This window comes from Primulina eburnea, chromosome 1 (genome assembly GCF_022965805.1).
Source record: "Primulina eburnea isolate SZY01 chromosome 1, ASM2296580v1, whole genome shotgun sequence".
Taxonomy (NCBI): Eukaryota; Viridiplantae; Streptophyta; class Magnoliopsida; order Lamiales; family Gesneriaceae; genus Primulina; species Primulina eburnea.
In genome coordinates this window covers 3,432,113-3,444,647 of record NC_133101.1, presented here as the reverse complement: position 1 = coordinate 3,444,647, position 12,535 = coordinate 3,432,113, and the positions used below count along the sequence as shown (strand labels likewise).

Below are 12,535 nucleotides of genomic sequence, written 5' to 3'. Positions count from 1 at the left end.
TGTAATCAAATCCTGCTGGAAAAGGACTTACTTTTGGTCGTTCCTGAAACAAGTTAGGCATTTGAATTTGTTTGATATTTTTCTGTGGATAAAAGAGAAGATTAGTAAAATAGAATTTGAATTGTTTGCAATGCGAGCTTAGGAAACCTGGACGGAACGACCGAGTTTGATTCACAAGAAAAAAGAATGTTCTGGCGGTATTAGTATTGATTGGAGTGAGATTCTATTACATGATTTTCAACATTCGAGACTAGCTCTCTCTCCTCTGTTGAGAACTCGCCAGTGTACTTCACCTGGGAAATGGGTTGTTCCACCAAAAGACAAACTCAGATTGAATGTTGATGCAGCCTATAATGAAGATTCAAATTGTTATGAAATTGGAGGGGTGGTCAGAAACCATGAAGGGCAACCAGTTTTTGCGTTTGGAAAGAAAATTAACAAACCTCAATCTATCACATATGCTGAACTTCTTGCTATTGAAAACGGTTTAAAGATCTCTCAAATGAGAAACCTATCGCTTCATCAAGTCACCTCAGATTCTCTACTAGCCGTGCAAGCAGTCACAAGGTTGGAACAGAATCTCAGTTACGTAGGGTCAATTGCTACAGATATCAGAATTCTCCCGGACTCCTTAAGTAACACTTCACTTAGCCATATTCGACGATCGGCGAATGCAGTTGCACATTCGATCGCTTCTTTTGCTATTTTTTCCTCCTCTCATTTTGTGTGGGAGATCGGAGATTTTCCTATTTGGTTAATTCGTCTTGTAACTAATGACGTTTTAGATATTCAATAAAGTACAATCATTGACCTTCAAATTTTTTTGTATGGGCTACAATAAACCTTTTAAATAATCACAAAAAAAATTTGAGACTATCTCAAGAATCAATTTTATGATAAAGATATTCTATTTGAGTCATCCATGAAAAATATTAATTTTTATAGCAAAAGTATTACTTATTATTGTAAATATGGTCATGGTTGACTCATTTCAAATATAATGATTTATTAGACCGTCTAACTAGAAACCTATTATTAAATAATTCACCAATTTATTGTCATTTATTAAACATAAAAACTTATATGAGACGATCACACGAGTCAATTTTACGAGAAATATATTTTATTTAAGTTATCAATGAAAAATATATTAATTTTTTTGTCAAAATTATTATTATTTATTATAAAGATATAAAAAGTTTATTTGTATCACGAATAAATATCACAAAAATATATACAATTTATTAAATGATTAATTTATGGTTTATAAGGTTTTAGTTTTAATATATGGATAAGGATGAGGAGTTTCGCACGATCCTATAAATAATTATATAGTCAACAATTACGACGTTACCATATAAAATAATTAATTTTAAAAAATATCAAATAAATTAAAAAATATTTTTCTACAAATCCCATCTATATCACCATAACCTTGGAAGGCGCGCCAAAATTATGTACTTCCCATGCTTTCATAAGCCAATCAAATCCGTCCACGTGGTTCTCTTCCATGGAATTACGTCACCTTTCTTCCCGTGCAAATCTTTCTTTCTGTGAACCTACTCACCTATCTACAAAAAACCAATAAATTGCCCGAAGAATTTTGCACGTCAATTCTATCGATCGAAGGAATGGAATCCCAAGACGAAAACACCTCAATCTCAATGCCGCAAGATGGGTTTCAGGATCAATCAATCGTCACTCGACGCATCAAAAGATTGTTTTTTCACCTACAACCCACGCCGGAATCGGCGTCCTCCGGTGACGTGGAGGTGCTGGAGTGCGCTGGCCGTGAGAAGATTGTAGTGAACAGGGATCGGTTGTCTGAGTACATGAGGGGGAAGCATAGGGACATACAACAAAGGGTTTATGATTACTTCAATTCGAGGCCTGAGCTGCAGACGCCGCTTGAGATATCGAAGGACGAACATCGGGAGCTTTGTATGAGGCAGCTGATGGGGTTGGTCAGAGAGGCTGGAATCAGGCCATTCGGGTATGCTTTGGAAGACCCGGGGAAGTATTTTGCTGTTATTGAGGCTGTGGGAGGCGTGGACATGTCTTTGGGGATCAAGATGGGGGTGCAATACAGGTTATTGTTGCTACTTCAGACCTCTTTTATATATAAAATTGGATATTTGTTCTTGGGAAATTGTGTTTGTGTCGTTTATTAACGGCTATTGTTTAGCTAAAGTTTAAAATTTGAGGTTCTTTTCTAAGTGATTTGTGTGAGTAAGAAGAGTGAATGGCTTGATGGATGTGTGATTTGTAGAACATAATCATTTATTGATGTTTTATGGTTGGTTTCTGGAGGAACATATTATGCTAGCGACAAACCAAAAGTTTAATCTGTTTCGGAGAAAAGTCTCTCAAGTTTATCATCATACTTGCTTAATGTTCTGCGAAATTGATCGAGGGTGGTGGCATTGCCAATAGATGTGAATGACTCTGATCGCCATTTGGGATTTGGTGCCCTTACCCTCGACAAATTGATTCCCGGTGGTGGCCTCCTAGTAATGACCATCGTTCACTATTCTGCGTCAATTGGATAAGGATACCTGATGACCTTGAGCTTTGCTCAATCTCAGAAATAGAAAGAAAATTAGAGCATAGAACAGAGTAGAAGGAAAGGTAGAAGAGAAATAGAAGGATCCTGAAATTTGTTATGATTTTTATATCCTTTTATCCTTTGCACGGTAGAATTTATAGACATTAGGAATATCAAATACGATTCTGCTATTGATGTTTTCTTTCCTTGATTGTATTATGATTGTGGGATATTATAAAAATAAAACTATCTGGTGCTTTGCTTTCTAGTTTTTCTACTATTTAACTCTCCACATAAATGATCCTAATCATGACCTTGAATTTCTATGGATTCCTCAGCCTTTGGGGAGGCTCTGTACTTAACTTGGGGACCCAAAAGCATCGAGACAAGTTCTTTGAAGGAATTGACAACCTGGAGTATCCAGGGTGTTTTGCAATGACAGAGCTTCATCATGGTAGTTTCTCCTGCTTGGACTTGAGACCTATGGCCATTTATCAACAATTCTCTATGGGTCAATATTTGTTAAGATTGCTTGAATGTCATTGGTACCATCTGTTCCCCATATTCTCAACCTATGCACTTAAATCATGGTCGTTGACAATAATACATTCATATTTTCTTTTAGCCCTCGCCTTTTAGTGATCACCAGCATGGCGTGTATATGACATTCAAGAAATATAGATATGCAAAAGATTAAGAAAATGCTATATGATTTTATAATTTGAACTGTCAAGATTTTGTTTTATGCTTTTCTTATTGCTCCTTTGAATGTTCCCTTTTAAGGCTCAAATGTTCAAGGCCTCCAAACAGTAGCAACTTTTGATCCACTCACAGACGAGTTCATCATCGACACGCCCAATGATGGGGCCATTAAATGGTGGATTGGTAACGCTGCTGTCCATGGAAAGTTTGCAACAGTTTTTGCAAAGTTAATCTTGCCTACTCATGATGCAGAAGGCACTTCTGATATGGGTGTTCATGCATTTATTGTTCCGATTAGAGATATGAAGACCCATAAGACCCTTCCTGGAGTTGAAATACATGATTGTGGTCATAAAGTCGGACTAAATGGAGTAGATAATGGCGCATTGAGATTTAGATCGGTAAGAATTCCTCGAGATAATCTTCTAAATCGATTTGGAGATGTCTCCAGAGATGGAAAATACACTAGCAGTTTGCCTTCTATCAGCAAAAGATTTGCTGCTACACTAGGTGAGCTTGTAGGAGGGAGAGTTGGTCTTGCGTATTCTTCAGTTGGTGTCCTGAAGATTGCGGTCATAATAGCAGTCAGATTTTCTCTACTACGACAGCAATTTGGCCCTCCAAAGCAACCTGAAATCAGCATACTTGATTACCAATCTCAGCAGCATAAGCTGATGCCAATGTTGGCTTCAGCTTATGCTTACCATTTTGCCACATTGCACTTGATAGATAAATATTCCGAGATGAAGAAGACTCACGACGAGCAGTTGATAGGGGATGTCCATACACTTTCAGCAGGGCTGAAGGCCTATGTTACGTCATATACAGCAAAGTCATTGAGCATTTGTAGAGAAGCCTGTGGAGGTCATGGATATGCTGCTGTCAACAGATTTGGCAGCTTGAGGAATGACCATGACATCTTTCAGACATTTGAAGGAGACAATACCGTGCTTTTGCAACAGGTTTTTGTAAATTAGTCAGTAATAGATTTATTTTTGTTATTCTTTTAACAAAAAGAACATATATTTGATGAATGAATTATTATAACAATAGCAAGTGGGCTCATAATTTTGCGGAATTATGTGACATTGGAGATACAATAGTAGCAGATGTGTTGTCTTGAGCTCTTGAGGCAGGAGTAACACCAGAATTTTTCACTGTTCTCTCTAAGAATGGAAATGAGTGGGATGTGGGCTACTTTATAGATTCTTGATGAACCTAGTCTGCCCTGATATCTTAATCGTAGATTGAGTTAGCTTCACTGGTCTTGTCATACAAGGGTAAAAGGGGCATTCTTTCTAACTAGTCTTGGATTATGAACAACAAAATTGCATTGAAGTTACCTGAACCAGCACCAAACTTTTTTTGCCTCCGATAATATGGATACAAGAATAATAGATTCTCTTTTCTTTTCAATTTTTCTTTGTGATCCAGGTAGCAGGTTATCTTTTGAAACAGTACCAAGAGAAATTCCAAGGCGGAACACTAACAGTCACATGGAACTACTTGAGAGTCTCCATGAACTCCTATCTCTCTCAGCCCAATCCCGTGACTGCTAGATGGGAAGGCAAAGATCACCTAAGGGATCCTAAGTTTCAGCTGGACGCCTTTAGGGTAATTATTATCCGGATGATTATATAAATGAGAAAACCATTAAATATCTTGCCATTCAATTTATTTTTTCTTGGTCCAGTACCGTACTTCCCGGTTACTTCAAAGCGTTGCTGTTCGACTTCGGAAACATTCTAAAACTCTTGGGAACTTTGGGGCTTGGAATAGATGTTTGAACCACCTTTTGACGCTTGCCGAGTCTCACATAGAATCCGTAATCCTAGAAAAATTTATCGACGCTGTACAAAGGTATATCCTAACTCTACACCTTTTTCTCCTAGTGGCAAAAAAATTTGGATGTATAAATCATAACATATTCTTATCCTCCAGTTGTCCTGATCCAAGTTCCCGGGCGGCTCTAAAATTAGTCTGCGATTTATATGCTTTGGATCGGATCTGGAATGACATTGGAACTTACCGCAACGTAGATTATGTTGCTCCTAACAAAGCTAAGGTATATATGTTTATATTCTTGTGAAAAATCAAACTCTAGATTCTTCATGGGTAGATTTCAAGATTTAAGGTTGTGTTTTGATGGAAGGATTTGGATTTCTTGTAGGAATTCAAATAAAAGGATTTGAGATTCGTAGATTTAAAATCACTAGGTTTGGAGACTTGATTTGAAATTTTAGGGGAAAAAACATAATTGAGCAGCATTAAGGATCTCAAATCTTTCGTTTTAGTTTTTAGCCAAATTAACACATGCAATTGATTTGAGATGTAGATTTGTAATTAAATCCACTAAAATCTGTCCACCAAATGAACCTAAATGACTCTATCACGTGATGTGTAACGGCAGTATAGATGTTGGTCACAGCCAATATAATCTTATGGTTTTGTTTGCTGAAAGTTGGTATTTTGAGTTTTGAATATAGGATTATCATTTGTTGGCATTTCTATATTTCCAGGCAATACACAAGTTGAGCGAATACCTAAGCTTCCAAGTAAAGAATGTTGCAAAGGAACTTGTGGATGCATTTGATATTCCAGATTATGTGACGCGGGCGCCGATTGGAATGCAGGCTACTGAAGAAGCCTATTCTCAATATACGCAGTTCGCCGGATTCGAAAACTAGAACAGTATGCTTCAATTTAGACAAAAAGAGGGGTATAATAATCGAAATGTATGTAACTAATTATATGTTGAAATGGGACATATACTTGATCTGGCCATTAACAAGGGGCATTTTCCACTATTTTTGTTCAATTATTGTACTTTAATAAACCCTTGTAAATGAATACTTAGCAGATTCTTCATTCTACTCTAATAAATATTAAATTTTATTGCTTAATGTTAATCGTATTTGCCACTGTTTCTAAAAAAATGTTGCAACAATTCTAACATTCTTGTGATGAGAATGCCCAGGACACTTCTATCTATAAAAAACTAGTTGAAACACTTATTTTTCGAAATGAGGGGCAACAATTCCATGTTCTGATATACATAGACCTGACAATGACTGTTCGAATCATGAACTGAAACTGAAATCAGAAGCCGAAATCTGGAACCATGAACAATTTTCCATTACGGCAAGAAGTTACTAGAAGTTCGATACAGAAGTCTCGGCTGTTTCTCATGCTAGTTGCTAGGTCTGAAGGTACTATATTTATGATAATTGTTATAAATAAGAATAATGCAACTAAAGCTCATAAAAGCTGTGCCTTTGGGGTATGCAGTCTTCGTATTCTAAATTTGTGGCTGTGCAGGAATAACCTTTTCTCAATAATTTCGAAATACTGTTTCTGTTAATCTTGGTCTCCACTTCCACAGCAAACACAGCACAAACTGGCCTATGATCGGAAAATCTCGATTCTCCTCGTACATAAGACAGTTGTTCTATGCCACTTCCACGCCATAAAATTCTGTCACACCTGGAATTCATGAACATACATCAAGAATTCAGAATGATATACGGATAGCATTCGCATGACACTCTTACGTAATGACCCAAATCCTGGATGATTGATCGTAATAAATGAAGGGTTTCGGAATGTATATTCATACCATGCCGGGGTTCTTCGTTTCTTCTTGGATTTGACAGTCTCTCCTGTGTATGAATCTGAGTTATGGGAGTATTTATAAGTAGGTGCGAATGAAATTTTACCCTCATTCCATCCACTGAACACTCTTCCGCTTTCTCTCTCCGTATTCAGCTGTGTATCATCCATTCAGTTAGTCGGACGTATATGTAACTGATGAGTCATGAAAACCTTTTAAATAATTTGGTTTAGTTTAAAGTAAACAAGAACAGTGATAAACCACCTGATCTTTCTCCAGGAGTGAGTCCCAATCATTGTCCTCTAACAGGAGCCTCGTCTCTTCATAGCTCAAACCCACTCTATAATTCAAGTCCCCTAGCCAGATCATACGGCTGAAAAATGGAGACAGATTACCATTCGTCAGTTGGGTTTTTATGTAAAATTACGTCCTATTTGCTCGTCGAAATATAGATATTCGATTGTATACTCGAGTTCTCGAAACGATATCATGCATGATGTAGTGCTTACTCGTGACCGATGATTCTTTGAGGCATTCGGCCAATAGGGGATTTGCAAATCCTAGAAAATTGTGTGGACTTCATGATCTCAGCTACATCGGCGTTTCTTCTCAACTCGTCTCCTTCCTTCTCTCCGGAAGCCAGATGACTGCACACGAAGCAAAAGCTTGTTTGGTGCAATGTCATGCTTATAGATATACAGCCCTGCAAAGAAGATATATATATAAGTTGAAACCCTTCAAACACAAGCCAATTGAGTATTTTTTTTAGCATAATATATACAGGTCAATGAATTAACGGGATATGGATGTTATATTTATATCACCTTATTGCCCAGATAGCCCATGATTCCTCTTCCAACACAGGAAATTCTTACATGACCAATATCTTTCAATAGTTGTTTTCGAGCCCATATCGAAACGAAGAGCCCCACCATTTGCTTGCTAGCCACCACTTGATACTTGAATTTTTTAAGCATACAACTTTCAGCTGTTGAAAGGAAGTCGTCTACATTCGGATCAGGAACATTAGGTTCCGATGCACAAGCTGGATCACTAAGCTTTATTGCTCGCCTTCGATTCGAAACTGTGGGATCCCATGAACAGTTGCACCTCTTTACGAAATTATTATCTGCCCTCAGATTCTTGTTGAGCGCTTTCAAAGATGGCTTGCTAAAGAGATTAGATTTTGATTCGGTTTTCGTGTAATTCGAATGTATTGAATTTGTGCTTGAATCTGAAGAGTAGGCTGATTCATGGTATTGTTTATTGAGTGCATGGCTTATAAGTGCAAGCCATTTTGATGCTGGCTCATTGTCTTCTATTACTAGTACATTTCCAGGGCTTAATGGAACAATTTCTTGAAACCTGAAAATACATCAACAGTAGAAAACTCACTCCTCAACAGTTCCATAAAATAAAGATGGCTAGCTAGCTAGGGGCAGATATGAGTAAGGGATACATAAAATTTATGGATAATGATCTGTTTGTTCTATTAACTTGTAAAATTTTGGGTTTTGATTAATTAACTTGCATAGTAAAAGTTTGGTTTCGACACACTAACTTTTATTCGGTTATTTTGCTAGCATGCTATATGATAAGTTAACAATTTTCGATGTTACGTCAGGCATTTTCCTGTGTAACGTTAATAATTTGACTGAAATAGCCGAAAATTAAATTTGAAGTGTACCGAAACCAAACTATGATAAATATGAGGAATCAATATCAAAATTGAACAACTTAAGTAGGGCCAAAAAACTATTTTTCTTAAAATGTAACTATTTTCTTGAAAAAACAAAGTTGGTTGGGTGGGTTAGAAATATAACTCGCAGGTTAAGCAATCTTTTTTAATTCTAATCTTTGACCTTTTTTTCTATTTCCTTCTCATTAGCTAAAACCACAGGTCTTACCCAAGGACGACGCATAAAAATCGAGTATTTCATACAAACACAGTTCTAAGCATAGAACAATATTTAAGACACTGAATCATATATCAAATTGCCAGTTAAACAAAAAAAAATTAAATAGCTAGTTTTTCTCATATTTGTTCAGTATTAATTTTAATAAACTATTCATTTCAAGATAGGCAAATGGAAACTATTTATCCTTATACAAAGTAATATATATCTTTCTCTCCAGAGACATGCAAGATTTTTCATACGCTCATGTTCTTCTTTACAAGTTATTCTAGTACATGAGTTGAGTTGAGTATATAAAAGCGCAATTTGTGGGCGTACCCGAGCACGTAAATGTCTGAAGAACCCTCCAACTGCAAGAAATCCTCAAGATTGAGTTCGGGGTTAGGAGTCGTCCCCCCAACATTCCATGTTGCTGCGAAAACCCTACAGTTCTTCGATATATATAGCAGACAGAATCAAAAAATTTCTGAAAACAATATTGTATCACTTGCAATAATTTATACCGAATGTCTTGAATTACAGTAGGTTCTTCCATTGTTAGATCATCATAACACGACAGGCTTCAGGCCTTCGATCCCGGCACCGTGCCTTCCTGAGAGTGCACACATATACATACACACACAAAACAAACTGTTCAAAAACTATTGAAATTATATTTAATTTGGATGAGTATTTGTTGTATACAAAAAACATACTATGAATGTAATAAAACAACGCATGCTTCAGTGTAATAGTGTAAATTATCTGGAATAGAACTGTTTGCAATTAATAGAATGTTCTATCAATATCTATGCATAATATATCAAACTCAATTCACTCAATTTTTAGTCTTTTGTTAGGTGACCAAACAAAAATGCACACAGACACACACATACATACATACATACATATATATATATACATATATATATATATAAAGATTGACTTAAGTTATTTTGTTCTTTAATAAATAGCATATAAAATATGATTTTTCCAAAGGAAAATACAAAAATCAAAGTTCACGATTACTGATATGCTGATGACTTATCAATACTTATAAAAGGAATAATAATACAAATCTGAACACACAGATTAATAAGATGATCATAACATTTGTTTTCGAGAAAACATGAAACTACTAATTTGATTTGATTTAATATCGTCAGTACGTCAAATACATGATTCTTTGGCCGTAATGCTAACGATTAATTCTTACCTTGAAAACCTTGCCTTGCGGAACTTGACGTCTCCAAGAAAGTTTTCTTTCTTGATGTGATGATCTTTTTATCCAAATCTATATCCCCCAAACAATCTAAAAAAATATAAAAATGATTGAAATTTGTTTATGTAATATATATATATATATATAGATCATCATCATCATCATAAATTTTCTGGGAAAGAAATGAAAGAGCTAACCAGTTTCATTTCCATCCGATGGAACAACGTCCTCTTCTGAACCCTCTCTGCTATCTCTCTTTGAACCAAAAATCTTTGGAATGATAGACTTTATCCAAAAATTATTGATATTATGAAGAAGCGATATCAAATATAATTAAAAAAAAATTATATTTTCAATAAATCAAGGAGGAAAAAATAATAATTACCTTCTTTTTCTTATCGCATTTGACAGAATTTTCTGGGGTGGTCGTGGGATTGCTGGAACAGCTGCAGGTGGCCGTAGCCATGAAACCAGACTTCTAACAATTTGCAGGATTCATTGAAAAACAATCTTTTATCTAAATTTGCATATTTAATTTTCACAATATTAATTAAAAATATTAATTAAAATATAATTTAATATATAATATAATAATGTGACAACTCATAATTAATGTATTTCCTTTGTGGATTTCCAATGTAAAATTCTAGTGAATCGTATTAATTGTCAAGAAAAGAGATTGTGCCTTAATTATTTAATTAATCAAGATTGTGAATATAAATGTTATGAATTTTTGTGTTCTTTTATCGATTTTTGTGTTGACTTTTTGTTTTCTTTGTGAAAAAACATGGATTATCCCATTCACGAAATAATTTTTTGCGGAAATTTTCGTTATTTTTTGGCTGAATGTGATCAGAAATTGCCGCCAAGTCTTTCGGGGAATGGAGAATTTAAGTGGTTAAACACTCTTACCATTGGCTGTCCAGTGGCCATGTTATGTATTGTGGCCATACTTCTTTTTCCAACATATTAAATTTTTTTGCCATAAAACGTACGTTAGATTCTTATATTGTTCATATATTGTATATATGCATGAAAAACTAAAAAAATTGGTTATTAAAATTTGTATTTTGGCTATTTTAGTTTTCTATTTTATCAAATTTTAGTTTTAATTCATTACTCATATATATTGCCATGTTAATCTTTTTTCTACGTGACATTGATATAAGATTGACATTTATATGTTCAATATCACTTAAATACTTCTATAATATTGACTAAAATTGAAAAACATATCATCAAAATTGCCAAAAAAAAAAAAATAAGATAGAGTACTAGAACTTAATTTAGATAATAAAGCGGACTAAAATGGGAAAGAGCCAAATATAAAAGATGGAAAAAAACAATTTTATCTATCTGTATTATTTTTTTATAATAATCATTGAAAGAGCAGATCGATAAGTAAAATTTTGGTTAAATAGAATAGCCTGCTAAATCGATTTAATTCAGAAATTAGATTGGATAATTCAAAATTCTATTTAAATTTTTAAAAACCATTTGTAGCAATTTATTTGGTTTGATTTCGGTTAGTTTTATAAATAATTGGCTAAATATGTCGTAATGAACCAAAGGAGGAGCTTTAGGGATTCAAGAGGCTCTCAGTTACGTTGGATAAAAAATTTGCAATTTGCAGACATAATCCTTAAATCAGATTCTCTAGTGATTATTGACTCCATAGATGCTGCATCACAAGACTCTTCCCCAATTAGATTAAAATAAGTTGAAGATTGTAATATCGTAGCATTGGATATTCAATATTTGTTTTTTTTTTTTTGTTAAACGATCAACGAATCAGATTATTCATACGTTATTTAAAGGAGTTGTTTCTTTGTTTGGTAAAAAAAAAAAAAATCTTTCCCGCACTTTTTTTAATTTCCAATGTAATTGTCTATGACCTTGTTTAATTATATTATCGTGTTTTACTCAAAAAAATTTCACTTTGGTATATAGTTGTCGAAATAGACTGGGTTCGTCGGATTGGCTTACCCTATCTGCCCCACAAAATAGGTGGGTTGGGTTGCAATTTTCCAACCCAACTAAATGACAAGCCATCTTACCCCTCCAAATGATGGGTTGTGGGTCAGCCCGCCTCGGTTCGCCTAATATAACCAAAAATCGGCGAGTTAGTATGCCTCACCCCGCCAAATAGGTGGGTTGGTTCGGTAATTTTTTAACCCATCCAGATGGTAGCCCGACCCAACTTGCCAAATGGTGGATTGCGGGCTGACTCGTCCCATCAGCTCATTATAACAGCTCTACTTAGAGAATGTGCAATCACTAAAAAAATTGATTCTTAGCTTTTGACTTTTAAAAATTCATTTTTGTGTGTTTATTAAGTGATTTCTTTTTCTTAATTTAATTGAAATCCTAAAGCTAGTGGAGTGTTTATTTTGCTTCTAGGAAGTGCTTGGTTTGATTCTTTGATAACCTCCATTTTCATTTTCAAGTTTCTTTTTTCTAATACTTGATATTTTTCCTTTCTATATTTATTACACCCAAGATAGAAAGTTTTAGGAAATTAACACACATACCACAAGTCTGAAGAGTGAAATCAGCAAGCC

At 34.9% G+C, this 12,535-nt stretch overlaps 2 protein-coding genes across 2 annotated transcripts; one reads left to right on the top strand and one right to left on the bottom strand.

Moving 5' to 3' along the window:
* Nucleotides 1-1,477: 1,477 nt before the first annotated feature.
* On the top strand, nt 1,478-6,120 carry LOC140819588 (acyl-coenzyme A oxidase 2, peroxisomal). The gene is made up of 7 exons (XM_073179779.1): nt 1,478-2,089; nt 2,884-2,999; nt 3,329-4,209; nt 4,682-4,861; nt 4,941-5,107; nt 5,189-5,312; nt 5,767-6,120. The coding sequence occupies exons 1-7, from the start codon at nt 1,632-1,634 to the stop codon at nt 5,932-5,934; spliced, it is 2,094 nt and encodes a 697-aa protein (XP_073035880.1). The 5' UTR covers nt 1,478-1,631; the 3' UTR covers nt 5,935-6,120.
* A 148-nt stretch (nt 6,121-6,268) lies between these two features.
* Nucleotides 6,269-10,262, bottom strand: LOC140810385 (type I inositol polyphosphate 5-phosphatase 5). Its single transcript, XM_073168252.1, has 9 exons — nt 10,172-10,262; nt 9,969-10,046; nt 9,277-9,365; nt 9,092-9,196; nt 7,682-8,222; nt 7,367-7,560; nt 7,122-7,230; nt 6,864-7,012; nt 6,269-6,730 (listed from the first exon to the last, which is right to left on the bottom strand). Exons 3-9 carry the CDS (start codon nt 9,306-9,308, stop codon nt 6,499-6,501), a joined length of 1,362 nt encoding a protein of 453 aa, XP_073024353.1. The 5' UTR covers nt 9,309-9,365; nt 9,969-10,046; nt 10,172-10,262; the 3' UTR covers nt 6,269-6,498.
* Nucleotides 10,263-12,535: the final 2,273 nt, after the last annotated feature.

Excerpts from the sequence above, each read along its gene's own strand:
- LOC140819588 (XM_073179779.1), top strand. The coding sequence starts at position 1,632 with ATGGAATCCCAAGACGAAAACACCTCAATCTCAATGCCGCAAGATGGG. Across the intron at positions 4,210-4,681 it reads ATACCGTGCTTTTGCAACAG|GTAGCAGGTTATCTTTTGAA; the intron begins GTTTTTGTAAAT and ends TTTGTGATCCAG. Across the intron at positions 5,313-5,766 it reads TTGCTCCTAACAAAGCTAAG|GCAATACACAAGTTGAGCGA; the intron begins GTATATATGTTT and ends CTATATTTCCAG.
- LOC140810385 (XM_073168252.1), bottom strand. The coding sequence starts at position 9,308 with ATGGAAGAACCTACTGTAATTCAAGACATTCG. Across the intron at positions 7,561-7,681 it reads TGGGCTATCTGGGCAATAAG|GGCTGTATATCTATAAGCAT; the intron begins GTGATATAAATA and ends TCTTCTTTGCAG. Across the intron at positions 7,013-7,121 it reads CACTCCTGGAGAAAGATCAG|CTGAATACGGAGAGAGAAAG; the intron begins GTGGTTTATCAC and ends GATGATACACAG.